Below are 27,458 nucleotides of genomic sequence, written 5' to 3' on the forward strand. Positions count from 1 at the left end.
TATATATATACATATATATATACATATATATATATATATATATATATATATATATATATATATATATATATATATATACATATATATATATATATATATACATATATATATATATATATATATATATATATAATATATATATACTGTATATATCAAACATATTTCTTATTTCAGAAAAGATGTGCTTATCTTTTAAATTTAAGATCTGGTTTATTTATGCATCACCATGTTTTTCTCTCAGATGGTTTTTGAAGACATTATGATGAAAAATAAAACAGACTTCACCCAGCTCAACCAGATTATATGTCATGTTCCACTAACACAGAACCAGTTTCATCACTACATGTTGTTGAAATAGGCGGGGTTGACATGTTGAAACATTTCAGAAATAATGATGGCGAAGACAAAAATGTGACTTTTCACATGACGACAGATTTCAGAACTGTTTGGGAGGATTTTTTTGTATAAAATGCTGCATTTTGTGATTTGTTGGATGGTCTTTTATTTAGGAAAATGTTACAAATACATAATTATCTTGTATTTTTACATATTTCTGCTTGACGGCCTTTTATTTTCTACATTGTAGTTGTTGTTTTTTTATAAATGTTGATGTGCTATTTGAAAATAATGTGTAATTTGCTGTATAGTTTATTGTTATTTGAAACTCTAACTAATATCGGTGTGTTTGACATACAAGTGTCACATATAAGTGTTACGTCTGCATGTGCTGATGGAGCTCCACGCTCAGCTCTTTGCCATGATAATGTATTTTGAGTGTAAACCCAGCCTCCACTCTTCCTACTCTTCCTATTTTTAAGTGTGGTGTGTGTGTGTGTGTGTGTGTGTGTGTGTGTGTGTGTGTGTGTGTGTGTGTGTGTGTGTGTGTGTGTGTGTGTGTGTGTGTGTGTGTGTGTGAGTGTGTGAGTGTGTGTGTGTGTGTGTGTGTGTGTGTGAGTGTGAGGAGAGGGAGGGAACCGTGGAATGCTGTGATGTCATCAGCCCAGTTGCACACACAAAGACTAGGAGGAACCACTCTGACTCTCTTAGTTAGCTCTCTGCTGCGGCGCCGCTGTCTACATCCCACTGTGAGTACTACACCAAAATCCTGCCTGTTTCGTACGGCTCCTTTTCTCTTTAGCAGCTCTCACTTTTCCCACTCGTTCTCCTATTTCTGTCCCGGGCTTCCTTATCTCCACCCCAGAGACAGCAGTGTGTATTCCACCAGTGTGAGAGCCTGAGAAAAGCTCTCTTTCCCTCCAAGTGCTCCTGATGTGGTAGCCATTGTTGAACTCTTAGAGCAGAGGAGCTTGCTTCACCCCCCCCCGGCTGGAGGCTCTGAAGCCTTGACCCAAGCCATTCCTTTGTTTTTGTCTCGTAATCTCCCAGCGAGCATGTGAAGCCGCTATCTGGCGGGGCTGGTGGGGAGAAGGGGACAGGGGTTTCTGGGAGAGACGTCTGGTGGGGAGGGGAAGGAGTGATGACACAAACAGTCCCATTCCTCTGGAATCTCCTCCCATTTCTCTGTTTTCTACTCCAGTTTCTGTCAGAGTAGACAAAAAAGCTTTGAGTAAGGACGAGAAAACCGACTGAAAGAGATTTTATAATATCAGAATGAAACATGACAAAGTTTCTGACGTAAATTTCCGTTTTTCTAACAACGTCAGAAGGGAGCGAGATGATCCTTCAAGTGTTCTCTGTGTTTCTGTTGCAGATCGTCTGGGAGATGGCCTCTAAAGCACAACTGACATCCCAGTAGGACGGACGGGGGCACAAAGAGAAAACCGGACTGTGTGTGTGTGTGTGTGTGTGAATGAGTGAGTGTGTGAGTGTGTGAGTGTGTGTGTGTGTGTGTGTGTGCTGCAGTTGTCATGCCCCTCCAGTCATAAGTCATTTTCATGTTGGTAAATGACAGAATAAAGAAACTGGGAGGCAACATGAAGCTATAAAGCGCCTGCCGGGAGAAGCTCAAGGACCACCTGCCCACCGCTTTGCCCCGGCGGCCCCGAGTTGACCCCAGCTGACCCCAGCCGACCCCAGCCGACCCCATCTGACCCCGAGCCGACCCGAGCTGACCCCACACCCGACTGCCAACATGCTGCAGCAGATTCTGAAGGACATGTACATCGAGCCGGACGTGCTGGAGGCGCTCAACGAGGATCAGAAGAAGACCCTGTTCCTGAAGATGCGGCAGGAGCAGGTTCGGCGCTGGAAAGAGCGGGAGGAGAAGCTGGACAGGGAAGGAGGGGAGCACGACTTCAGACGGCCGAAGAAAGGTAAACCGCTCCAGCTCTTCACCTCTGTCTCACCTTCTGTTCACTGCTCTGGTTCCTGTTCTTCCAGACGGACAGGGAGCAGCTTCAGGCTGGTCCAGCCGGTACACTCACAAGTTCAGGGAGAGAAAAACCGTCATGTTCTCCTCAGAGCTCAGCTTTGATTTAAAATACGTTTACTGGGAATCACAAAGCTCGGGAAGGGGGGGCGATGAACCATGTGTTGAGTGTTTACACGTGCAACTAGTGTTGTTTCTGTCAGCCTGTTTCAATTTTAGTTTTAGTCTAGTCTTTGGGTCAAGCTATCATTTTAGTTTTTATTAGTTTTAGTCACGTTCATTCTCCTTTTAGTCGTGTCAAGTTTCAGTCGACTAAAAGTCTGAGCATTTTAGTCAGAATTGTCCAGGACCATTTTTGTCTAGTTTTTAGCCAAACCCATTTTACAATTCAAACAAGGTTATTTTATTATTATATTATTGTCACCTTATAGACTCAAGAATACATTCATTCCAGATACAGACTCTAATTTGAGTTTACAACATATTTATTTCTCTGCATTTCTCCCCGTCTTTTCCTTTTCCACGCCTATGTAGGAAAGTGTATCCAAAGATGGATCTTCTTCTTCTCCCAGCCCCAGAGAAGATACTCATCTACAATATTGCATTATATATTTAATTATCGTTATCGTCACATGACCAGCCTTTTCGTTGCGTCTCGTCTCGTTACAAATCAGAATCCGAATCATGTTTATTCGGCCAGGTCAAACAAGACAGGGAATTTCACTCTGGTTATTTTGCTCACTGTACAGTAAATAGACAAATGACAGCTCTTATTAACATATACTGTATACCATTTTTTTAAAAGTGAAAGGTGCAGCAGTATGAGGTAGACATGGTTATTGAAAAAGGTTGGTTGACGACGATATTTAGTCATAATTTTCGTTGACGAAAGCAACTCAACGTGCAACATGAGTCAGACCTCAAATCCTTAACAATCACAGCTGAATGATGACGATTATAAACATGAAAATCCCAAATGTTTCTGTTAAGAAGCCATAAAAACCCCCGGCAGGCAGCCGGTATGTTAAAGGAGCGCGATGAGCGAAGGAGGGGAGGACTAAGGTCATAAATGTTGTTCACAAGCACACGTGAGGCATTCAGGCTCTTCATCAGATCACTTTTCTGAGAGCAACAGGAAATGACAGTCCCTCGCTCACGCATGTGAACACAGGTTAGGACGAAACCGCCTGCAGGCCAGGCACAAAGAGTCCCAGCAGCCGGGGGAACACGAGCACTTTGAATACCCAGAACAGTTTATCAGATGCTCCACGGGAACTAGTGCAGCCGGGAACTCTGGGAGTCACAAGTCGCTCCCGAAACTGGTTTGACGCAAACTTGCAGAATGTTGTCGGCCTGCATTTCCCCTGCAACGTCCCGGCGGTGCGTCCCAGTGTTGTGCAACAACTCCGGCGTGAGAAACTGCTGTTTTATTTTACAGTCTCGAGTTCTCCCAGAAGGAGTTAAAGACAATTAACAGCGCCGCTGGTGCATTAACTCCGGCTGACGGAGGGAGAAATGTGATCTGACTCGGACCCGGCGAATCACAAAGCCCTCACTATCAACTGCGGGGCAGAATGAAAGAACAGGGAACTTTCTATCCCATAATGACCACTGCAGCTGTCCCTTATGAGGCTGCGTGGAGTCTGCGAGCTGAGGTCACATGACCGCAGCTTTTCCACACAGGATCCTGTTCTTTTTTCTCTCTTCTCTCTCTCTCTGAGCAGAGGAAACAGCCATGTAGGAAATGAGTCAAGGCTCAAACACTCCAGCAGTTCACGCCGAGCAAAACAGGACGTTTGCAGGAAATGGATGCATCAGCAAAACAAAGGGAGACTTTTTATTTACCCTGAAAGGCTTGAAGAAAGCGTGTTGGGTTTATTCTGTTAGAAACAGCATGTTTGATCACGGGACGGTTCGTGGTTGAGATGACTGGTGTCCCGGTGCTGACTGGGTCTGTGTTTGTGTTCAAAGCTGCTGACGTCTACAGATGCCGTTTGCTTTCTTTATTATTGCAGTGTTTTAAATGAGTTTTAACTCTCTTGTTGTGGGATTCCCAGCATGCACCATGTTAACACGTCAAGCTGACCCGTGATTCTGATCACGTGACCCAGATAGGGCTGTTCGATTTTGCCCAAAAATAAAATCTCGATTTTTTTGTCTCAAAATCCGATTTCCGATTACGATTATGATTATTTTGTGAATTGACAAAAGGCAAAGAAATGATTTCAAATATGCTGTTTTTTTATTGAACATTTGCCCCATTGGGCTTTAAGTGCAAACTTTGCTCTTATTAAACCAAAAATGAATGAATAAAGTGCAAAACTCTGTAAAATAAGTTGAAAAAAAGTTTTAAAAAATATATTAAAATATAAAGTTTTATCTCTGAAAAGAAAATCAGCAAATCAGCACTTGCAAACATACAGTAAGTTATATTTCCAATTAAATAAAACAAGACATTTTCTAATTAAACTAAACTGGGTCTTTGAATGCTAAATAATAATGCAACCCATGAAGGAGGTAGAGGTGTGTAATGTCAGTCATTACATTTGCTATTCACATTTGCAAGTTTTTTGCAAGGAACACGAGCCGGTCTACAGCATCTGGCTTGAGGGATGCCCGGTGGCATGTTACAACGCCCCCTCCTACACTAAAGAGCCTCTCCCATGGGGCACTTGTCCCAGGTATTGAGAGGTATTTCCATCAATCATTAATATGGTATCAATCATTAATATGTGTGCAGACAAGGTAAAAAAAAAAAGTGAAAAATCGATTTTACGATTTTCACGTTTTAACATCGTTCTAATTACATAATCGCGATTAAATCGCGATTACCAAATCGATTAATCGAACAGCCCTAGACCCAGACGGTGAGGCTGTCAGGCCCAGCTGGGAGCCTGTTGTGTTCTGCATGCGCTGTCGTTGCAGTCGTCCCGGTGCGTCCGGTTTGAGAGAGGGATCCACAGGGCAGACGGGCAGAACCGGTTCCCGGTGAAACTGTGTGTTCTTAAACAGCGACCTCTCACCCGGGGCCGTACGTCAGCTGACTCTCTCTCAACGCCGTGACTTTCCCACCCGCCCTCCCTCACTCCATCACAGGGCAGTGGCGCGTACTTGTGTGCATGTAAACATATGTAAGGAATCTGGATTATGCTGAAGAAAGAAAAAGAGACGCTCTCTTGCGTCAGAGAAGACGACTGTCCACGTTTCCTGATAAGAGCTCGAGAGCCTTCCCTCCTACATCTGTGATGCGGTATGTGAGGGACCGAGCTAAAAATCAGAGCAGCTCAGACGATTTAGAAAAAGATTCTTTAACATTAATTTGCCAAAAATTAAAAAAAGGAACATAAAAGAACTTTTGGACTCATAAAACTTTGACAAAACCAACCTTCGAGAACTGAAGCACAAACTGACCCCCCCTAACTTTAAATATATATATATATATATATATATATATATATATATATATATATATATATATATATATATATATATATATATATATATATATATATATATATATATATATATATACACCATGTGTCAGTTAGGGTGGGTCAGTTTGTTGACATATATACTGGCTGATCAGGTCCTGTTGACACAAAAGGGGAAAACAGAATATTTACTTAACATATTACAACCAAAAAACTATATGTATCAATACAGTTTTAAACAGTAACCCATGAGGAAATTAATCTAAACAACCAAACTACCCAAATAAAGGAAAAACAAACAAAAATAGGAAACCTAAACGTTTCCTAAACCCTTATCTACAAAAATACTGGATTAGTCCAATTAGGCCTCATTTGAACAGATTTGTAGCAGCTGGGATTCTTTTCAACGGGCCTGGCAACCCCCCCTTCAGCGCATAACTTACTGTGCACTTTATGTCCTATACACACTGCCATTTACTGCATATACTCTTTGTGCAAAATCCTGATTGCTACTTTATTTTATTATATCTTGATATTTTATTTTGTACATTTTGTACAGTCTGTTTTTATAGTTACCTAACCTCATCCTATCTATCTATCTATCTATTTTTTTTTTTTTTTTTTTTTTTTATTTCGATCACGTGCTCAGTATGGTACACTCATTCATAACATGCCGTGTAATCATTTGGATCGAAAAGGAGTAGGCTGAAGCTCTGAGCTTATAAATGCCTACCCTTTAACCTTCACATTATTATTATTTAAACTTTCTATAACAAATGCTTTCTAGCATTTCCACCCAAAAAAGAAGCAAACACGAAAGAAAAATATATGTAACAACAAAGAACCAGTAAGAAAAGAAAAAAAAGGAAAAGTAAATAGTAAATAGTCCTGATTAAAACAAGGACAAAAAGATCAGTAATTATTACGTGCATAATTCCATAATTCTCTCTCTTGCGTCTTATCCTTTAATCTTGTTGGTATTTACTAATCATGATGTGTTTTAAACTATTTTTGAACTGTATGATGTTTTTACTTTGTTTCAGATTATCTGGCAAGCTATTCCACAACTTAACCCCTGTAACTGAAATACACATACCTTTAAGTGTTGTTTTAACTGTTGGTTGTTTGAGATTATGTTCCCCCCTTAACTCATATCTATCTATCTATCTATCTATCTATCTATCTATCTATCTATCTATCTATCTATCTATCTATCTATCTATCTATCTATCTATCTATCTATCTATCTATCTATCTATCTATCTATCTATCTATCTATCTATCTATCTATCTATCTATCTATCTATCTATCTATCTATCTATCTATCTATCTATCTATCTATCTATCTTTAATAGAATAATAACCAAATCAACAAGGTGACAAAATAAATGAGTCAACTAACTGAGTGCACCCAGTGAGTGAACTATTGCCAAAACTTGTTCATAAAAAAGATGAAATATACAAAATAATTAAGTGTATAGCTAAAGTATTTGTGAATTTAATGAAACCAAAGCAATGTTATCAGACTTTTAGTTTGGTGTGCGTGTGTGGATCTGTGTGTGGATGCTTATGCAGCCGTGTCACGCTATTTGAGCCCAGTCAGCTGTTGGCAGCAGACGGATACGTCGTCCACGTGTCTGCAGCTTCCTGTCTGGCTGATCAGAGCTGCAGTCCATGTCATCACAGCTCAGAGCAGGCAGAATAAAAGTAAAAAGGTTGGACCAGTAGTATGTATGAGTGCAGCTTTTTAAAGAAGGGTTGTGTGTGTCAGCGAGAAATATCCAAAATGTTTAAATAAGGAGGTTTGACCAAGTGGAACTTCTCACAATCAGGGAGATTGGACTGAAAAAAGGATCCAGTACGTTGACATGCAACAGAAAGTCGAATTGCTAGATAGTAGATACTTTTCTGTAACTATTCTGCCGAGGTTCTAAGCTGCAGAGTCGGCTGTATCTGACATCATCACACTACAGGACACCGATTGGTCGGGCGGTTGGAGTCAGACGTCTGAGTCAGGAGGAGGAAATCTGTGAAAGAGCAACTCTGACGGATTCTTGTTCCTTTTTTGTGGCAGCACGGTGGCTTAGTGGTTAGCACTCTTGCCTCACAAGAAGGTTCCTGGTTCGACTCCCAGGCCCAGCAGGACCTTTCTGAGTGGAGTTTGCATGTTCTCCCCGTGCTTGCGTGGGTTTCCTCCGGGTACTCAGATTTCCTCCAATAGTCCAAAAACTAGGTAGCTAGGTAAATTGATCATTCTAAATTGCCCGTAGGTGTGAGTGTGAGTGTGTATGGTTGTTTGTGGGGACTGCTAAAACCTGGTGTATTTACACTGCTTAATGTAGTGTTCATGAATATGCATTGTCCCGTCTAAATAAACTTTGAATTGTTGCTTTAATCCGACCGATATTGCATTTTTAAAAGCTGTGTATTCACCTTAGCTGGGCTCTAGTGGAACCGAACCAAAGCTCTTGAAGTCGAGCTTTTAGTGCCAGATAATGCGTCCTAATCCGAGTTATTCCAGCATGTATACCAACCCACGCTCAGCCGAGCTACTGACCGCCCCGGGACCCCCCCTTCTGGAGGTGAAGACACAGCGGGAGCTGGAATAATATATTGTCTTTTTGTACATGTTTACTTGGATTTCTCTTAAAACACCAGTTTAATCCTTTTTGTTTGCTGGATTGTTGCTATAGTTGGATTTAGATGTGCATGGAGTTGGACTGTGTTTCAGAGGAAACCAGGAGGATAAAGGGTTTGCCCCTGTGGGAAAGCTAAACAATTTTAGATCAATGTTTCTCACTGAAAGGGTTTCAGTATGCTCACCATCTATGACTCTAAACTAATTTTGGAGAAACTTGAGGCTAAAACATGAAAGGAGCAGTCCAGATCCGGAGGGTGGCGTGACATTACCGAACCAGGGAAGAATGATCCGTCTCCTCGTCTCCACCCAGCTTTACATCATGCTGCGTGTGCTGGACCTCCAGAGTGGGTAGCAGGGATGCAACGCTAATTTTAAAAGGGCACACCCTGGAGAGGGAGGAGGGTAATAGAGGAGCTGAGGTCCACCCCCTAAAACCGACATGTCACAGATGAAGACGTCAGGAAACTTGGTCAACCTCTGGAAAAAAGGGCCGAGGCTCTTTTAGACCACATTGCTCTGGATTTAAAACAGATGCAACTGCATAGTGTTGCCTGTTTTGCTGAGTATGAGTTCTGAAAAACATTATCGGTGAATAAAGTTAGATCAAAACGTTAAATCTGAAACCGTCAGTGAATAATGAACCCTGCATCCGCTCACACGAGAGCCATCCTGCGGCCTGTCGTCAACACAGGTTTAATACGAGGGTGGCTGGTACATCAGAGGGCATGCCACGGTCTCACGCCTCCCCGGGTCTTTTAGCTGACATGCAAATCATGCTGAACATGTTTTAGAAAAGAAAATCTGCCATCTTGCTTGTTTGTTTGTGAGAGAAGGAGCGTTAGAAGAGTGTGGGTGTAGAACTGGGCTTTAAGAGAAAAAGGGGGCATGGCCTTCATCATAATCAGGAAGCTGAGAGCCAAAAGCTGTTTTAATTTCAGTTGTAGCGCTGTTAATATGCCACTTTATTAAGTATTAATATTTTTTCAGGCGTAAAAGTAACCTTTAAGATCCCCAACCTGTGCTCAGTTTATCCAAATAACGCCTGTTAAGAAATTTGATCTGATGTTTTCGGCGATGATGAGACCGGGGCGCAGCAGCAGCAGCAGCCGGAGTACAGGATTGATCGCCAGGTCAACCTGCGCCGTCGTCCCGGGGAGAAACCTGCAGCTCTGTGGAGAATTACCGCTGGCTGAAATAAATCATTTAGGAAGATAAATGTTGGTTTAATAGATTAAATCTAACAGTTGTAGCTACGCCTGTCAAGAAATTTGCTCCGAAAATTTCGGGATTTCTGTCTGCCCGCCGGCTTCGGGAACTGATTTATGGTTCCGCGTTAAATCGACGCAGAGCCTACGGCGTATGGCGCGCGTCGCCACGTAACCTACGCCGTAGGCCTGCGTTGGTGTAACGCGGAACCATAAATCAGCCTTTATTCTGGCGAGGTTGCAAAAAACGGGCAAAAAAGTGAAACTGTACATTCACTGAGTGAATATTATGAAAGTAAAATATATATTTCTCGCTAGAAATTTGATCAAAACTAATTTTTATGCAGAAACTAACTCAAAATATTGATTTCATTCACTAAAAAATAAGAAATGTCCGCCATGTTTTTTTTTTGGATTCAGTCCGCAAATGACGACGAAAAGCATTCTGGGAAATGTTTCTGTCCCTAGGTCAGCGAGTGAGGATCGCAAAACCCTCGCTCCTTAGGGACAATTCATAGCCACTACCCCTCGTTTTCTCCACTCCCCCTAGGTGAAAAGAGGAATTGGGACACCACTACCCTCACAGGGACGCGCAAAATTTAGGGGTAGGGCTGAAAACGAGGGGTAGGGGGTGTATTGGGACAGGGCCATAGTCTTGATATGTGCTGATTATTTTGTGTGGAAAAGTGATTATCTTCTATCATCCACATAAAAACCTAAAACATGTTTTTGTTGTTGTTGTTTTTAGCAAACAGTAAGAACGTGAGCTGGCTACTGGGCCGGGACGGAGATGTGGCGGTCATCGTGATCGGGGAGGTGGATGAGCTGACCTCCAGATTCATCTGCACGGGATTCGGAGAGAAGAAGTCGCAGAGTCTTCAGAGCAGCACATAGTAATAACTTCTCCTCTCTTTAGATCACGAGTAGCGCATAAGAACATCAGAGATTTGTTTCTGTTGTAAACTTCACCGTTAGAAGATACCCGGCTTGTATGCATGAAGGAAACTTTGTCTTTTATCTTTTACAGCCATGAAAGTATCATGAAGAAGAGCAAAAAACCCACAGAAGACGTCAGAACCGAGAGAGAGAACCTCCCTCCCAAAACCCAACCTGGGATCTCCTTGAACATGAAGGTTTGTTGTTGCCGGACCTGGAAATGTATTCAGAGGATAAATCTGTGGGGTTTTTTTCTGCTCCAAAGACGTGTTACTGTCATATCCCTTTGTCGTTATTTGATTAAAAACACAAAACATTGACCTTTTAAAAACATCAGAAGGTTATTGGTACGTACGGAAGCGTAGAACAGCCCTCATCTTTAAAAGAAACTTAGCCATATCACGTCATAATGTGAAATGTTAATGTTCTAACAATATGTTTTTACACTTTATCACGATATTACAATATATATAAATCATGTTTGAATAATATATCATTACGTCATAACAATATACATATTTATCATGTAGGACTAAAACATATGTTCTTACAATAATATATTTATATTGTATTAACGTGAAAGGTTTTTCATTATGACTTGATAAAAATGTATATTGTAATAACCTGATATCATATTCTTCAAACCTGAGAAACAATATTATAATAACCTGATAAGATATTGTACAAACTTGAAAAATATATTGTTTATACATACATTTTCACATTATATTTTTTCTTTCACTGCGGTGGCAGCTTCAGTAGGTATGAAATGAAAAAATGTATATTTTTTAAAAACAATGGTATTAGACCTCATTGCATTTAACTTCCATGATCTTTCCTGTTATTTCATCATGGGCTACTCTTTCCTCCTTAAACGCGGCTCTTCTGTGAGAAAACTATTTAATTTGGGGTTTTTTGTTGATAAAAATCACTCACTTATTAAATAATCTCCACCTATTCATCCTCACTCACGTGCTCGTTTGGGGATAATTATCCGGGCTGGTGGTTGCTTGTCGCTGAGCGCAGCGTGTTGATTTTTGAGAGGTCCTGGGTGGAAGATGGGGGGGTGATGATGCTGCGGGCGCTGCCTCTCAAACAGAGCTGCTGTGTTGCCATGGCAACTGCACACAGGGTGTGATGGGCTCAGCTGGCCCGACCATGACGGTCTCCCCGAGCTGAAGCTCAGCGCTGTTCACCAGAGAGGAGCAGGAGCTCCTTTTTTAATTTCTTTGTTTTTTTATTGAAACATAGATACAAACAAACAAGGCACATAATAGTCGTGTCAGAATTACAAACTTTTGCCTTGGGTTGAGCAACATCAGTATTACAAAATATACACTGAGAATCTAATTATCGTACAACATAAAATAAAAATTAAATTAAATTTTAAAAAAATTCACAAGGGCCATCTCATATGAAATCATATCTTTCAAGTAAAGAAAACATTTTAAGGGCTTTCTTTTCTTTAACAAGATTCAAGGACTTACTCAAGAGCTTTAGCTCATTTCTCCAATGGGTCAAACACGGTTTGGTCTTAAAATATCTACATTTGTGAATGAAGAACTTCCCCAATAACACCAAATTATTAAGGACAAAGTCCAAATTCTTGTCTTCAACAAAAACACCAAATATAACTGTCTTCACTGTTAAATGTAGCTCAGTGTCCTTGGACTGTAGCCAGCTCTGCATCTCACTCCAGAAATATTGCACTGAATCACAAGTAAAGAAAAGATGTTGCAAAATTTCAATTTCCCTTTCACAAAAAACACAATTATTCAATTCAAAATTACATTTTAATCTTAAAAACTCGTTTGTTTGGTAAATTTCATTTCAAATTTTGAAGTTTACCTCTTTTATTTTCGGTGGAAGTGGAAATGAAATATTGAATGCAATGTTTTCTTATTTTTCTAATCTTTTCCACTTCAAATTCCTTTAGGATATACCATCTTTTTATTGGGTTAGGGTAATATTCTTAAAAAAGTCAAAGTTGGAGAGCTGACGTGTCGCTTCTCGCTCGCCACTAAGCGCGTCTCCGCCAGCAGGAGACGCGCACCGGAGACGAGCACTTTGCGCCCTCTGGCGGCGGCTCCGCGGAACTGCACCCCGGGACCGCGCTGCGTGCTCGCGGGTTGCATCACAGCCTGGAAACTCATGCAGTGTCTTTGTTGAACCCACAGGTGTCAGTGAGCGAGCACCCAGCAGCCACCGCGGCTGAAAAGGTATCCAGGAGTCAAAACGACTCTTTATGTCACCTGTGATGAAGTTTAACCACTAGATAGTTTGGTATTTGGCTTTGATCTGCTATTAATTTGTTTAATTTGGGCACCCACAAGGTATTTGCTCTAATAAAACTTTATTTTATTTTATTTGTTGTTGTTTTATAGCAGTGAAATGGGGTTAATGCTGAAGCAGCCGGCTCCTGGGGCCTTGTGACATGTGGCGTTAGAGCGCCGGGGCGTCCCACCCTCTCCGTGTAACAGGAAGTGGTGGTTAGGGCCAGCTGTCCCCTCACTCACAACCTCCTCTGCAGATCGTCTTTCTCCCAGCGCCCCCCCCACCCCCCAACCTCCCTCGCTCTGGTGTTCCGGCTCATGTGAGCCACCGCACCCTTCATAGCTCACTTGGGGACAGCTGAGCCGAACTGTCCTCCCACTGGCTCCATCATCCCTCCACCCTCGCGTCGTTAAAGGGGGGGTCTGCCTCCCCTGGTTTCCTCACCCTTTCTGTGTTTATGTGCATGCAAACGTGTGTGTGTTAGTGTGTGTGTGTGTGTGCAGGTGACACACTCCGCACGAACAGCTGAATCACAGAGGCAAGGCAGGATTTCTGGACTGCCCTGGAACAGATGGTAGATGAACTTGATCAGGGAATTAAAACGCCAGAGATAGAGAATGCGTCAGTCGCAGATGGATGGGATTGTGGGATCGTCTCTTGAGGTTTGGGCGCGTGAGCTCGCCTCTGTTCTCTGTTCCTCTCTTCTCTTTGCCACAGAAGGAAATGGCTCTTCCCTCACATCCCTTAAATCTATACCAGCCTCTCCGTATTATCGGCATCGCTGCTGTAGCCATGCTGATGTGGCAGCAGCACATGAAGAGGTCGCTGCCTCCCCTCACCATTACTCACTTCTCTTTGTTGAATAATTTTCACGGAAATTGTATGAATAGTTTCTGGAAGCGGGAGGAGGCCTGGGCCGCTGCGTTGCACGTGGTTGATGCTGAATCTGCTGCAGGTTTCTCTCCCGTTGATTTTGTGAGATAATCAGCTGGAGGGAGAAGCTGCAGCCTTCTCTTGGCGGACAACTCCACCAGGAGTCTCCACCAGGAGTTGGGCTGTTGATTAAGGAGGCGTAGGGTCAGGAAGGAAGATTACCAAGACAGCTTGATTTTCAAGTCACCTTATAATTTTCTCAATCAGCGGTTCTGTTGCATCATGGGCCGGCGTCGTCGATGGAGACCTGTAATCTGGTTAATCGTTCGTCCCATGATTTAATCAGCGGTGACAGTAATTCCACTGTGTGTGAATCAGTTGTCAGCACTGATGGCGCTCTTCTGTCCTGCAGACCGATTCCAAGTCGGGCGGCGCCGCCGAGAAGTCGGTCCCCCATCCCTCCGTCTGCTCCCGGCCCCCCATGAGAGTGAGCCCCATCAACGTGAGACCGGCCTCCTCCAGCGCCACCGTGGGCTGCGTCAGCTCCAGGCCCGGTCCCACCAACCCAAGGCTGGACGCCACGGCGCCGTCCGCTTCCACCAGCGGCGCCGACTCGGGCTCAGCGCCGCAGAGCAAAGGCGGCCCGTGTGCCAGGGAACCCCAGACGCCCAGAGAAACGCAGGGGGGCAAAGGTAAGCGAGGGCGGGGGACCAGAAGAGCGTAAACGCCGGCCCAGATGTTTTTTATCAAAATCAAAAGGGGACCTATTATGGCATCTAATACCTATTTTAAACAGGCCTTGAATGTCTTAAAAACAAGCTTTTGATTGTTTTTGCTAAATAAGTTAGAAATTCAGCCTTTGTACCGTGTCTTTATCATCTCATTCTCTAACCTCATTATCTATGCGGGATTCTGAGTGGGCGGGGCTATGATAATGAGGCACTGTGCTGATTGGTTGCCTGAATGACGCGATACACCGCTATGAAAAAATGGCGGGAGCTCCGGCCGGCGGAGTTATTTGTGGGCGTGGTTTCACGCATCGGAGGCCAACCGATGTAAATCGCATTTTGGTTACGTAACGACGGGAGCAGAATCTGAACGGCTCGTAGAAGCCACATCACACTGGACGGCTCATCCGGGCGGCTGTACAGACACTGCAGAATTTGGTTGCTTTCCTCCTTCTCTAAGTTGGCAGGCTGAGGGGAGACCACTTTATATATGTTAAAGCAAGAGAAAATGTGTATTTCATAATAGGACCCCTTTAAATGTACATGATGGTTAAACTTACCAAGATATACTTCTTACCACTTAATATAGTTGTAACTAGTAGTATAGTTGTTGTTTTTTTAATTAACTAACAGAAAAAAAGTATAATCCCTCAATCATAAGAAAAAAAACACAGAATCGGGAGCTTCTGATTGGTGAAGCATCGATGACACACGTAAAGATGGCGGCAGGATGAACGTCCACAATCACCGATGATATTGATTTGCATGTCAAGTGAAGGACCGAGGGAGATGTCCATCGCTAGTGTGCTCGTCGTTATCAATCAAAAACAACCAGACAGTATTAAAATGAGTGATGTCCTGATCAGGTTCTTTTGGCCTCGATTAGAGGCATTTGATTTTGAATATCTGCCGATACCGATTCCCGATACGATACTTTCGTAACACATTAAAAAAATTGACAAATCAAATCCAATCAAACTTTATTTATAAAGCACCTTTCATGCATAGAATGCAGCACAAAGTGCTTTACATAAAACAAATACAAACATAAAACGTATTAATGCCCTGCCGACACAAGCACACCACAAATGCAAATTTTATTTTATTAACCTTATTTTACCATGTTGGCCTTAAACAGTACAGTTTTCTTTGAGCTAGTTGGAACAATCAAGTAATAACAGTGCAACTATTAACTAGTAAAAATTCCAATTAAATAAAAACAGCAGCTCAACTTAAAATACCCAGCAGGCATGTAAACAAATAAGCAAATAAAAGAGCAACAGTGTCATAAAGTAAGGCATGTGCTTTTTAGACTGAACTCTTACTTGCTGGATTATGGTTCTGCGTTACACCAACGCAGAGCACACGCCGCTGCCGTGACACCGTTGTGAACCCTTCGGACTTCTCCGTCACTCCATTTCACCGCAGTGCAGTACCCCCGGTGAGCGCTAGGGGGAAACCGGAAATGCGTTGCTACCAAGCGAACCAATCACAGCCCTCTCGGTCTGCGTTGGTCTGCGACCTCTCGACGCGTAGATTACAATTTGTGGGAGGTGCACGTCAGGCACGGCGTGGCGTACGGCGTGGGGTGCACGACACGGCGCAACCTGCGGCGTAGGCTCGGCGTCGATTTGTTGCAGAACCATAATCCAGCCTTTACTGTCCTTTTCTGGTTTAAAGAATAAAATGTTTGTGTTTGAAGGACCTACAATCTCCCCGCGGTACCAGGGTGTCCATCACGCTGCCCTTGTGCACTACTGATGTGCGGATTGATACTGAAATATCGATACTTCCGATACCAGATCTGTATGCTCAAATGAAAATATCGATACTTTTGATACTTCATACTTCATTTGTGGTAAAGTATATCATTAACATTATCATTAAGGAATATTGTGGAAAGTAACTAAACTATTCAGATTCTGTCTAAATGACACGCTGCTGGTAGGAACTACTTTTCATTTTTATAGTAGTTCCTATTTTTGTTTATTATTCTCTTTTTGTTTATTATCATTCCTTATTATCTCTCTTCTTTTTTAGTGATGGAAACACCTTTTTCAAACACTTCTGACTTTAAAATAGATAAATTAGTAAATCTGATGTCTTGTATTCTTAAGCTATCTGAAATAGATTTACCGGCACATTGGGTGTATTTGCACAATGTATTGGTACCGGATCGGTATCGCCGATACCAGCCTGAATTTTACTCTATATCAGATCGGAAAGGAAATCGTTTGGTATCCAACATCACTATTGTGCACACGAAGTTGGCAAACGTAACTTTTATTTGTTTGCCTCCGCTGTACCCCTGCTGTGCGTATGTGCAGATCACCACAAACAAACAACTTTATTGAACTCACTTTACGTGACACGGCCCCTCTCCGCACCCCACCTCCCCATAGCATTTTTGTTATTAGCAGCATTGTCTCGCAACATTACGTGGACCCGTTGCTTGTTGATACACCAATTGTTTAGCATGTTTTCCATCATCTGTTTTGGTGCACTGATCAAAATAATGAGAATAAAATATTTATCCAATCGCTGATCAGGATGCAACGTCCGATCTCGATCAAATCTGAAACAACGTGATTGGCCCGATTACCAATCACGTGATGGGATCGGGACATCCCTAATTAAAACCCTTTTCTCAGGTCATACTGCACATTATCAGCTCAGTGAGGTTCATTTATTCTTATTAATCAAGCTTGCCGGAAAATTATTCCCTTTTTGTCCTTTTCAAATGATTTTATTTATTTGTCAAGTCCTGCATTTATTCTATTCATTTATGCTAGTGACCGGCTGTGTCATCATGTATAAACAAGGTCTGGAATATCCTTGATTCTGGGCCGGGTCTGAGCACTGAGACGGGCTGAGAACGGATGCCAGTCCCCACTGGCCACAGATATGAGAAGCCGGTCCGATCCCTCTGCTTCCTCTAGAAGAGTAATAATGGCTGTGGGGAGCTGAGCAGAACCGGCCCGAGCAAAGTTCACACTAGACAGATTTCTCAGCCCGGCAACAAGGAAGAGGGATTTATTTCCCCGAACCCGCTGCGCTTGCCAAGTAGCACCTCAGCCCGCTGGAATCTTTACAGACCGGCGGAGGAAAGAGGTTTGCCGAGGGAGTAGAAAGCTTTCGTGGCTGTGAATTCCCCCCCCCCCCCCCCCCTTCGGTACCACATCTTGGCTTCAAAGACACATGTTTGGTAGCTTCTCTGTTTTCTTGTTTGAGAAGAGCTGCAACGGTACAATTCTTCACTGTATTCTGGATAAAGAGGTAAATAAAATAAAACAAGATTGCTTTAGCCTCAAAGCAGGAGGGTTCCTGGTCCTGTGATGGACCGGCGACCCGTCCTGCCGGTCCCCTGTAATGACACTCCAGGCAGATCCCCGTTCCCTGCACAACATAGAACGGGCCTAGATCACACCCTGGACACATGATATTTAATAGTATAGAACAATAAAGCTTAAAATATGGCATTTAAACCTTTTCACTTTTGATTCAACTTCCTTCTTCTGAAAAGACTCCTTTCTATCACATTAACTAGGTCTTGCCAGATGTTTTGCATCCAGTACCCAGTTTCAAGCGAATCTCATCTTCATAAATTGACCCAATTACTTTTACTGAGGCCGCAGTAAAGGGTGACTTTAGCACCATCCAGTGGAAATCAGTGAAACTGCAGGAGGGAAAGTGAAGTTGGAGAGAAACAAAAAGGTCTTTCCAAAAGGTCCCTCTGCTGGATAAAGGCTGGTCCTGCACCCCTGACACCTCCCTGACGGACCTGCTGAGCAGTTCCTGGACGTCGCTCTGCTCAGGAGTTTCAGGGAAAAACCGTTTCTGATAGTTTGGGAACAACGTGTAATGAGTTAGGTTGGATGAGAAACATGTTTAACAAGTGATGCATGAATCAAAAACAGGATGAGCACGCCGTAGTTATACGGTGTGCTCTTGGACCGGCAGCTTTACTGCCTGATGAGGAAACAGTCCCTGTTATTCACCACCGGCTCGTGTGTGGTCCTCGCTGGACATTCCCGACGGTTCATTGATGTCCCTGGAGGTTCTGCGGATCGCTCAGAAAACCCAGCTCGAGGAAACGTTGAGGCGAGGCAGCAGCTGGTGAAAGTGGGAGCTGATGTGGGCTCAAAGCTGAACACATCGAGTCTGGACGGGTGTCCGTCCCTGCCAGCAGCAAAGGTCCGTTTCAGGGGTGAGAGGAGGCGACTGGACGCTCCAGCAACAGCTGCTCTTCTCCTCTTTGTTGTGTTGGTGTTGAGGGGGGGGGGGGGTTACGGCGAGGACGTCTGCACCGTGTGAGCCGGGACTGAGGCACACGAATGTGTTATCTGTTGTAAGCGGGAAAATCTGCAACAGCCTCCCATCTACAAGAAGGGATTGTCCCTCATACTCGTCCTTTAAGGGAAATCTCAAGGAAAGGCTTAAAACGTCTCAAATCTGTGATCATTAATTGTTCATTGTATTAACTATTGCAGTGTTGTGCGATTTTTAATTGTTGTTGATATTGTGTGTTGCTGACATAAGCGGTTCTTTCCTCTGGTCCAGCAAAGAGTTGGTAATACCTTGGAACCGGTTTTCTGGACGGAGTCAGTTCTTTGTCAGTGGACAAAGAATTTGGACTTTGGGTTCCCCCCAAAGTCCAAATTCATGCAACAGGAGTTGAATGGGGGTTAGGAATGGGTGATACTTTACTGTTCACGATATACCGTCAAAAAAATTCCCCACGGTAAGAATTTGTCATCTCGTGGTCACGTTTTTGTGTAAAGCCGGATTTATGGTTCTGTGTTAAATCCACGCACAACGTACGGGAAGGAAGGAAGGAAGGAAGGAAGGAAGGAAGGAAGGAAGGAAGGAAGGAAGGAAGGAAGGAAGGAAGGAAGGAAGGAAGGAAGGAAGGAAGGAAGGAAGGAAGGAAGGAAGGAAGGAAGGAAGGAAGGAAGGAAGGAAGAAAGGAAGGAAGGAAGGAAGGAAGGAAGGAAGGAAGGAAGGAAGGAAGGAAGGAAGGAAGGAAGGAAGGAAGGATAAATTCCCATTGATGAGGTTTTTGTGTAACAAACATGGCGGATCTGAGTCATTACAGTTTTGCAGTACAGGTGTACTAATTTAACTGGTTTTTATTAATTCAATTTAATTGGTGTAGTTTAGTATTTAGTATCTTTTAGAGCAGTGATTTGGCTCCAAAGACTGAATGTGGTGATAGATTTATAGTTACAAAGGTGGAGTTGAATTGGTATTTTTTTTTTATCGTAATTTTTATCGTTATCGGGATAAATGCCAGAAATTATCGTGATAAATCTTTTAGTCCATACCGCCCAATCCTAATGGGGGTTCAATACCGTCCATTCCTTTTAGATTTAGCATTGTTGGTTATTTGTCCCTGTGCGAGGCTCTGATGGGCTGGTAACCTGTCTGGGGTGGACTTATGACCCCTGGGGAAGACTCCTGCCCCCAACCTCCACCACAGCAGCTATAGGAACTGAATAACTGATAGCAGCTCTCTCCCTGGAGCTGTTCTTCATCCTGGATCCACAACTGAAGATCAGTGCGGTGCATCTCCCTCATCCTCATCTTCATACCTCTGGCAGATCTGTAACTTCACCATCCAGAAGTGGGTCACTAAAAACTTCAACTCTTTAACGTGTAATAGCTCCTATTTCCTACAAAAAAGAAAAGAGAGTAAATCTACAGAGGGATTACTTGTGACGGCGCGTGCAGGCTGCGGGTGGAGGATAAACGTTGGTGAGCAGGCTTTTCCACGCACGATTGTGTGGAGAAATCCTCTCCTCTATCTTCACCTTCAGAGGGAAGGACAGGCATTCCTGCGCTGCTTCCCGACGCTAGCCCCGGGCGACGCTCAGCCGGAGCTGATAAGTGACAGGGGCCCCAGCCCCCTCTTCCTCCTCCTTCCTGCCCCCCCCCCCCACCCCCCACCCGTCCACAGCCCTGCTGTTTGAGCATTCAGCCCCCTCTGCCCCCGCTCCCGCCCCACACCTTGCCCCCCCACACAGATACAGACGGGCTGGTCTTTGATTTCCATGCGGGCCTGCTCATTGACCCCCCCCCACCCCCCCCAGTCCTTCATGGGCAGGACTGAGACATGATGAGTGCGAAGCGAGACGCTCCAACAGCAGATTAATCAGCCGGGATGATGGATTAAACGCAGGCATGGCTCCCCGTATCGGGGGGGGGGTTCTGCAGGTATCCCTAATTACTGTTTCTGCAGACGGAGATCAGGGTGCAGCTGCTCCGTTTCAGGTGGAAAGGTGTGGAGCTGGAGCACGCCCTGGGTGTGTTGGGACAGGTTGGGCAGGTTACCTGCAGGGACGGCTATTGTCTGCAAGGTGGGACTGTTTTTTTTTGTTATTTTGTTTCAATTTAAATGTGATAGCTATCCCCTCTTTCTTTCCATCCCACCGTCTCTATTAAGCGTTCCTTTCAGACCTGCAGCAAAGCCACTGAGCCCCCCCCAGTCCCCCCCGCGAGGAAAAACCTCTGACCCTGGGTGTGTGTGTGTGCCCGTGCATGTTTCTGTGTGCACCTCCGTGCGCATGTGTGCTCGGTGCGTGCCTGAATGCGTGTCAGCCTCGGTCGCTGGAGCCCGTCCAAGGTTTCCGTGGTGACCGCACAACACAGCGAGACAATCAGAGGCAAGCCCACGCAGTGCGGCGAGAGGACATTAACACAGGAACCGCAGGTCAGGGGGCAGAGGAAGGCAGGGCCGACGAAGAGGAGGAGGAGGAGGATGGGGAGGAAGGTGGCGGCAGAGAGAGAGAGGGGGACAACAAGACCAAAATAAATAAAGAAAAACCAGCTTAAAGGCGACTTCAGCTTTCCCTTCTTTCTTTCTCGGCTGCGAGACATCAAGGGCTGCAAAGGTTCCCGGGCCCCAGGAGTGCCGTCTGGTTCTGGCTCGCTCCGCCTCTGTGCGTGCGCCGCGCCGCGCTGCGGTGTTAGTCAGAGATGGTGGCATGCGTGACTGAATCCGTGCGCCGGAGGGGGGTGTGACGGCGCATGTTTGTGTCTCTGTGCGTGAGAGCATGCACAGACCTGAGTGAAACACGAGAACGTGCGTGTCTTTTTGGAGTCAACTGTTAGGAGCCGCGTGTGTGTGTGTGTGTGTGTGTGTGTGTGGTGTTTCGGTGTGTGTCCGTGGCCGTGCACGCCGGTACTCTCACATATCTCTGTCCCCCGGGGATGACGCTAAAAATATGTGGCTCCTCAAGCCTTCTGGTGTCTGAGCAGCGTCTGTCTGCTCTCCACTGCGTCCCTGTGGCCCCCCCTCCCCTCTCCCATCCCTCCCCTCCGTTACTCCCGCTTCCTCCATTCCTCCCTCAATTACACCCTCTTCCAAACGCAACGCACAAACTACACCCAGCTGTGTCCCGACTGCACTTCCACTGCAGATGACCTCTGGTTCGGGCCGAGCGGCACGAAGGGAAGCCGAGAGAAAGGGCAGTAAACACGGTGGAAAGGTAGAAAAAGTGTGAGGGGAAATGAATGCATAAGACCTGCAAAAAGCCAGTCTGTTGGTCTCATTGTTTACAACATTTACTCATTTATTGATAAGCATTCATCATCTCATGATGCAGGAATCAGGGGTTTTATTGCACTTGATTGTTTTCAATTATTTCCCTCCAAAGCAGCTTTCTCAGGCGGTTTATTCAGTTTCACAGCATCAGTGGTATTTGGATGATGGCGTGGAAGTACACAACTTCTTGGTGGTAACCGTGGGCTACCGTGTTAAAAGATTCCCCGTGGGTCGATTGGCGAGGCTCGCGCGGACCTCGTCTCCGCTGGCCGTGCACAGAGAAACGACCATGACCTCTTAACACGGCATCACGAGCTGCAGGCACGCACAGCCAGGCGTTAAAATTGTGTTGGTACCGCGGAAAGCAGCCAGCTTCACCTTCATTGACGTGGTTGCCAAGGTGACGAGTCCTGGTCCGGGAGATTTCACATGCACTTCTCTCACAGTCTAAAATAAAACTACTGTTGTTTCTTGTCGTGTCAGGCTGCAAACAACGGGCTTTTCCTTAAAAAAAAAATAGGTTTGGTAACTAAATCTCACCCTTTTCTCCCTCTTAAATCAAACAAAACCATGTTCTTCCAAGAGATTATCTAGTTTCTTATTTCAATATGACTTTTTATGGTTTTAATAGTGACTTGGATGGGAAGGGAACGTGTGGAGCCACTATTATAGGGCTGTTAATCGCCTGTCCATTAGCCCCGTCGATGTGGCGCTGCCAGCTAATATGGTATTATTGAGTGTGGCGAAGTGTCTGCAGCAGGTTAAGGTCAGATTAGCAGAAGGGTGCAGTACGACAGCTACCCTTCAGTCCTTGCTGCTCCGTCTGTTGTAGCTGGTTTTTGGGTGGAAACAGCCTTTTCCACTCAACTCAACTCAACTGCACACTATTCCTTTATACTATATAAGTATTACACTATTTATTATACTGTAATCACTATGTTTATAGTACATTTATTAATTTTACAGTACACTTGTTCAGTTTTTTTTTTACTGTATTTTTTTATGTTTTTATTTTTCATACTCATAATTTATCTTTATCGTTTATTTAGTCTGAGTTCATGTTGTACAACTTTGAGCTGCTGTAGCACCTGAATTTCCCCTCTGGGGATTAATAAAGGACTATCTTATCTTATCTTATCTTAACTCAACTCAAAGCTGTCAATCCCCCAAGGAAAATATCGTAAATATTAAAATTTCTCCACGCCACTACTCCTTCTGTAGGGCGTGTGTTATATAATTGAAGCTAGTCTGATCTAGGAATCCCGAACGGTGCTCTGAACAACATCTTTTATGACTTTAGGTGACCCCAAGCAAAGGGTCTGGGTTTTGTTACATCAGAGTTTTTGGTTTGTTGGCATCTCAGGCTCCCACGATGATCCCACATTGAGTATTTTGAAAATGAGTCGGGGTATTTCCATCAGCAAGAGAAGTGCTACTGTAGTCTCTTAGATGAGTCATGTCTAAAAATCGTTACTCAGTCTCTAGTCCTGTCACATCTGGACTATTGTCCCACAGTCTGGTCTCGTGCATCACAAAAAGAAATGTCCAAACTCCTGTTAACTCAAAGTAGAGCAGCTCTCCTTGTACTTCAGTGCTCCATAAGAGACAATGTGTTAGAAATGCATGACAGACTATCATGGCTAATGGTAATAGACAGACTGACATGCAGTCTTATTTTGTTTATAAAGAATATATACCGTATTCTGTTGGTAAACCTAACTGCTTATATTTACAACTAGTGCCAACCAATAACACAGAGCTGTTGCAGAGTGGAACAGGCTTCCACCTGAGCTCTTGTTACCTGAAAGCAGAAGTAGTTTTAAAAACAAACTGAAAAAGATGATTTGAGAAAGGTGTGTGTATAATATCTGACTAATATCTGACTTCTTGGTTTCTTGGTAAGCTTTTGATTTTGTTGTTTTTTGGTTTCATAAGCCTTGGTATTGAGTTGGTGTGAAAACAGATTTTAACAATCTTTTCCAATTTAGTCGACACTGTGGTAAATTATTTTAATATTGTAGTTTTGTATACCAGGTATAATTCTATACTTTATTATTATTCTGTATGTTTTTATTATGTATATAATTGTGTCCTGTGTGAGGACCCCAGGAAGAATAACCATTACTCCCACAACGGAGTGATGGCTAATGGGGATCCTAACTAATAAACCAATCAGAATCAGAATCATGTTTATTTGGCCAGGTCAGGTCAGACAAGACATGGAATTTGATTTTCGCTCACTGTACAGTAAATAGGTAATAGACAAATGATAACTTTTATTAACATATATACAATTTTTAAAAGTGAAAGGTGCAGCAGAATGAGGTAGATATGATTATTGGAAGGTGCATTGTCACACAGGGCCGCCGCAAGGGGTGTGCGAACCGTGCGCCCGCACGGGGCCTCGCGCCCCAAGGGGCCTCGCGCTATGGGACTTTTTTTTTATCGTTTTTTCCCTTTATAAATATCAACAGTCACGTTCCATTACAGACCTAAATGTGTACTAGTCTTTGCATATCAATAAATATATGTGCAATGATGCGCGTGTCTGTTGTTCAATACAACTGATCAGACCAAGCGCATTGACACAAGGTGCTCTGATCCAGACGGGTGGAGTGTGGAACAAACTGTCACACAATGTCGAGAGAACGAGACAGAATCCGGAAATTTCCATCTGGGGATGAAAAAAGAAAAATAACTAAAGAAAATGGAAGAGTTTAATGCCTCTCTGAAAGGCTCGTTTGATAAATTTGTTACAAAAATCACCAATCCGACCGGGTCTCAAGCAGCCACGGGGCCTCGCGTCGAGGCAAGCCAAATGATGATGAGGCAGGGGAAGGTATCCAGTATTTTGCTAATTGGAGAGTTAAAATTGCGCATATAGACACCCAATCCGACCCGAAAAACCCCCAAAATTTCGCGCACGCTCGCTGCGCTCACGCACGAAGCCCCCCCCAGCCATTTAACACAGGGCCTCGCAAATCTCTCTGTTGTCACAGCATATGATTGTTATAATAATTGTTATTATTATTATTGCACGGTGATTGATTGATTTCTCTGAAACTCTATGAGTGTTGAGAGTTCATCAGAGCAACAGCTTGGGGGAAGAAACTGTAATAAACTTTATGTTTCATAGTGTGTTCGCTTCACCTACCTGTAGTTCACATAGCTGTAAAAGTTGTAGCTTTTAAGTAAATCTCGCCTTCTCTCCTGCAGACGTTGCAGCGCCAGGACTTCGGAGGGCGGCCTCGGAGGACGCCGGCACATCGGGGACGGCACCCGTCTCCGCAGGGCGTGGCCGGGTGGCTCAGCTGATGAAAACCTTCAGTGTTGATTCCCCAACGCAGACCCCTCCTCGGGGAGTCAAGCCCCCCCTCCCCACCAAACCCTGTCACCTGCGTCTAACAACCACACCCACCGTCAGGTAATCCCTGAAAACAGACGGACACTCACCCACCCAAGTGTTTAAGTGCTTTAAAAGTCACAATGGACGATGTCAGACGCCTCAGCTGGAGGAGCGGTTCTGAGGAGGTGGAGAACCAGAGAGGACCGTTCACACGTCTGCTGCCACCACCAAACCTGCTTCATGGAAATGCTTGAAGGTTTCTCTCATGTTTGGTTGCTGCCGTGCTGTAAACACGCTTCATGGGAAAGAAATTCCAAATTATTTGTATGTATTTAAATATTATGTTGGGTTTTTTTTTTTTATTTGGGGGGTGTTTTCTGAAAACCCCTTCCTCCTTTTGCAAGGAAATCGACAACCAAATTCCTGTTTATTCATTAGACTCGTGATAACGATAAACACCTTGTTATGTGTTTCCACAGTTTTGCATTTAATTCCTGAAACCTGCACACGTCAGCTCACCTGCTGAGATATTCTAGCCAATAAGGAGACAGTTACATTGGTTTTTGCACGTACTTATAATCCTCTTGATTTCTGAACTGTTGAACAAAGAAGGGGTGCGGGCGGGCGGGCGGGGTGGGGGTGACTGGTCCTCCCTGATCTTGTCGTCCTATTGTTCCGTTGTTTTATGGTCTGATGTCTGACTGCAACCTGTTGGGGACCAACGACGGTGCCAAAAGCAAACCCGTCCCTCCCAGGGGATCAAATCCTGGCAAGTTAGACGGTTGCTGCCAAATAATCCAACTACGTGTTACAGTTTTCTCTTCTTTTTATCAGTCTGAGATTTGAGATGTGTGCTTGGATGTTTGGATGTTATTGTTTTTTTCTGTTTTTTTTTGCTTTTATATGTGGAGTCACTTTTTTTTCTTTGTTTTTTTATGGGAAATGTAAGCACAATCCTCTTTTAAGTTTGATGTCAAGATGGACCAGGGCAGTCGAGGAAACAATAAAACTGCCTTACTTGTGTGTTGTGTCTCTAATTTCTCTGTGGGACTCTCAAGTTTATCTCTGCATGTTTAGCTGAAGGTTGTCCTCACATCACCGTTACATCACACTTCTTCTTTGGTCTATCACGCAGCTTACGAGTTGAAGCCAAATAACTATAAAGATGTTATTTATTCTCTCAGCTGCTGCAAAGAGCACGTCATGCAGATTAGTTTCCAGTGCATGTGTGCACCTTTTACATTTCTAGTCTCAACATGTCGACCTGCATGCTTGACCAGGGTCAGCGTAAGACTTTAATTTGAAGTGCAGCGAGGCTCCTCTTCTGTGCATGTTGTTATTTTCAGACGTTTAACTTCCAGTAGTGCTCTCCAAGTCGGCTGAAGACATAGAAATCTTTGGAAATGCTCAAATTAAGAGATATTTTCACATTTGTATGTGTAAAACAACAACAACAAAAGTCTCTGTGTGGCATTTTAAAGGACATACACAAAGGACAGGTAACATCTACGCATGCAGGCACATAAGAAAACACACATGTGCACATATGTTTGCAGTAAGATGAAGGGCATGAGGGCAAGTTTCATTGCACCACTTGTGCAACAGTCAACGGTATCCTCTACAAGAAACACCACAGGACTGAATGTGTGTGTTCCTTTTCATATGTGCAGCGGTTTGTGTTGTAAAATTGATGTTCCTTCCATCTACTCACAAGTTCAGAGGTCATTGATTCATAGTCTCTTTTTGCTCAAGAAGCAGCATTCATAAAACCAACTCCACACAACGTGAACAAGAAAGCACACCTTCCAATTCTGAGGCTGTGTGTAAATAAAATTCACTGTGGCATCCTCTTGTACCTATTTAACCAAAAACTAAACCAAAATGCAATGGCAGTAGTGGAAATACAAAGCACGCTCCATGGCTGAAAAGCTTTCAGAACCTCAATTTGCTTTAAGCTGCTGCTTCAGTTCCTTGAGGTTGATTTGAATTCTTACATGCTCTGCTCTCTCGAGGTCCTGCCGCTGCATTTCATTTAGGTTTAGGTGAGGACTTTCCTGGAGTCCTAGAGTCTTTGATTTGTCAGATATTCTGCTGCAGAGTTGCTGCTGTGCTCTGGATCACCGTCCCAGTCATGACTCAGTGTCAGCCAAG

At 43.9% G+C, this 27,458-nt stretch overlaps 1 protein-coding gene across 1 annotated transcript; it reads left to right on the forward strand.

Moving 5' to 3' along the window:
* The first annotated feature begins 1,009 nt into the window (after positions 1–1,009).
* zgc:100829 (uncharacterized protein LOC445149 homolog) lies at positions 1,010–26,330 on the forward strand. Its single transcript, XM_061739819.1, has 6 exons — positions 1,010–1,085; positions 1,712–2,273; positions 10,356–10,500; positions 10,635–10,740; positions 14,103–14,382; positions 25,178–26,330. Exons 2-6 carry the CDS (start codon positions 2,093–2,095, stop codon positions 25,387–25,389), a joined length of 924 nt encoding a protein of 307 aa, XP_061595803.1. The 5' UTR covers positions 1,010–1,085; positions 1,712–2,092; the 3' UTR covers positions 25,390–26,330.
* Positions 26,331–27,458: the final 1,128 nt, after the last annotated feature.

The sequence above is a fragment of the Cololabis saira genome, chromosome 14 (genome assembly GCF_033807715.1).
Source record: "Cololabis saira isolate AMF1-May2022 chromosome 14, fColSai1.1, whole genome shotgun sequence".
In the NCBI taxonomy this organism is placed as follows: Eukaryota; Metazoa; Chordata; class Actinopteri; order Beloniformes; family Belonidae; genus Cololabis; species Cololabis saira.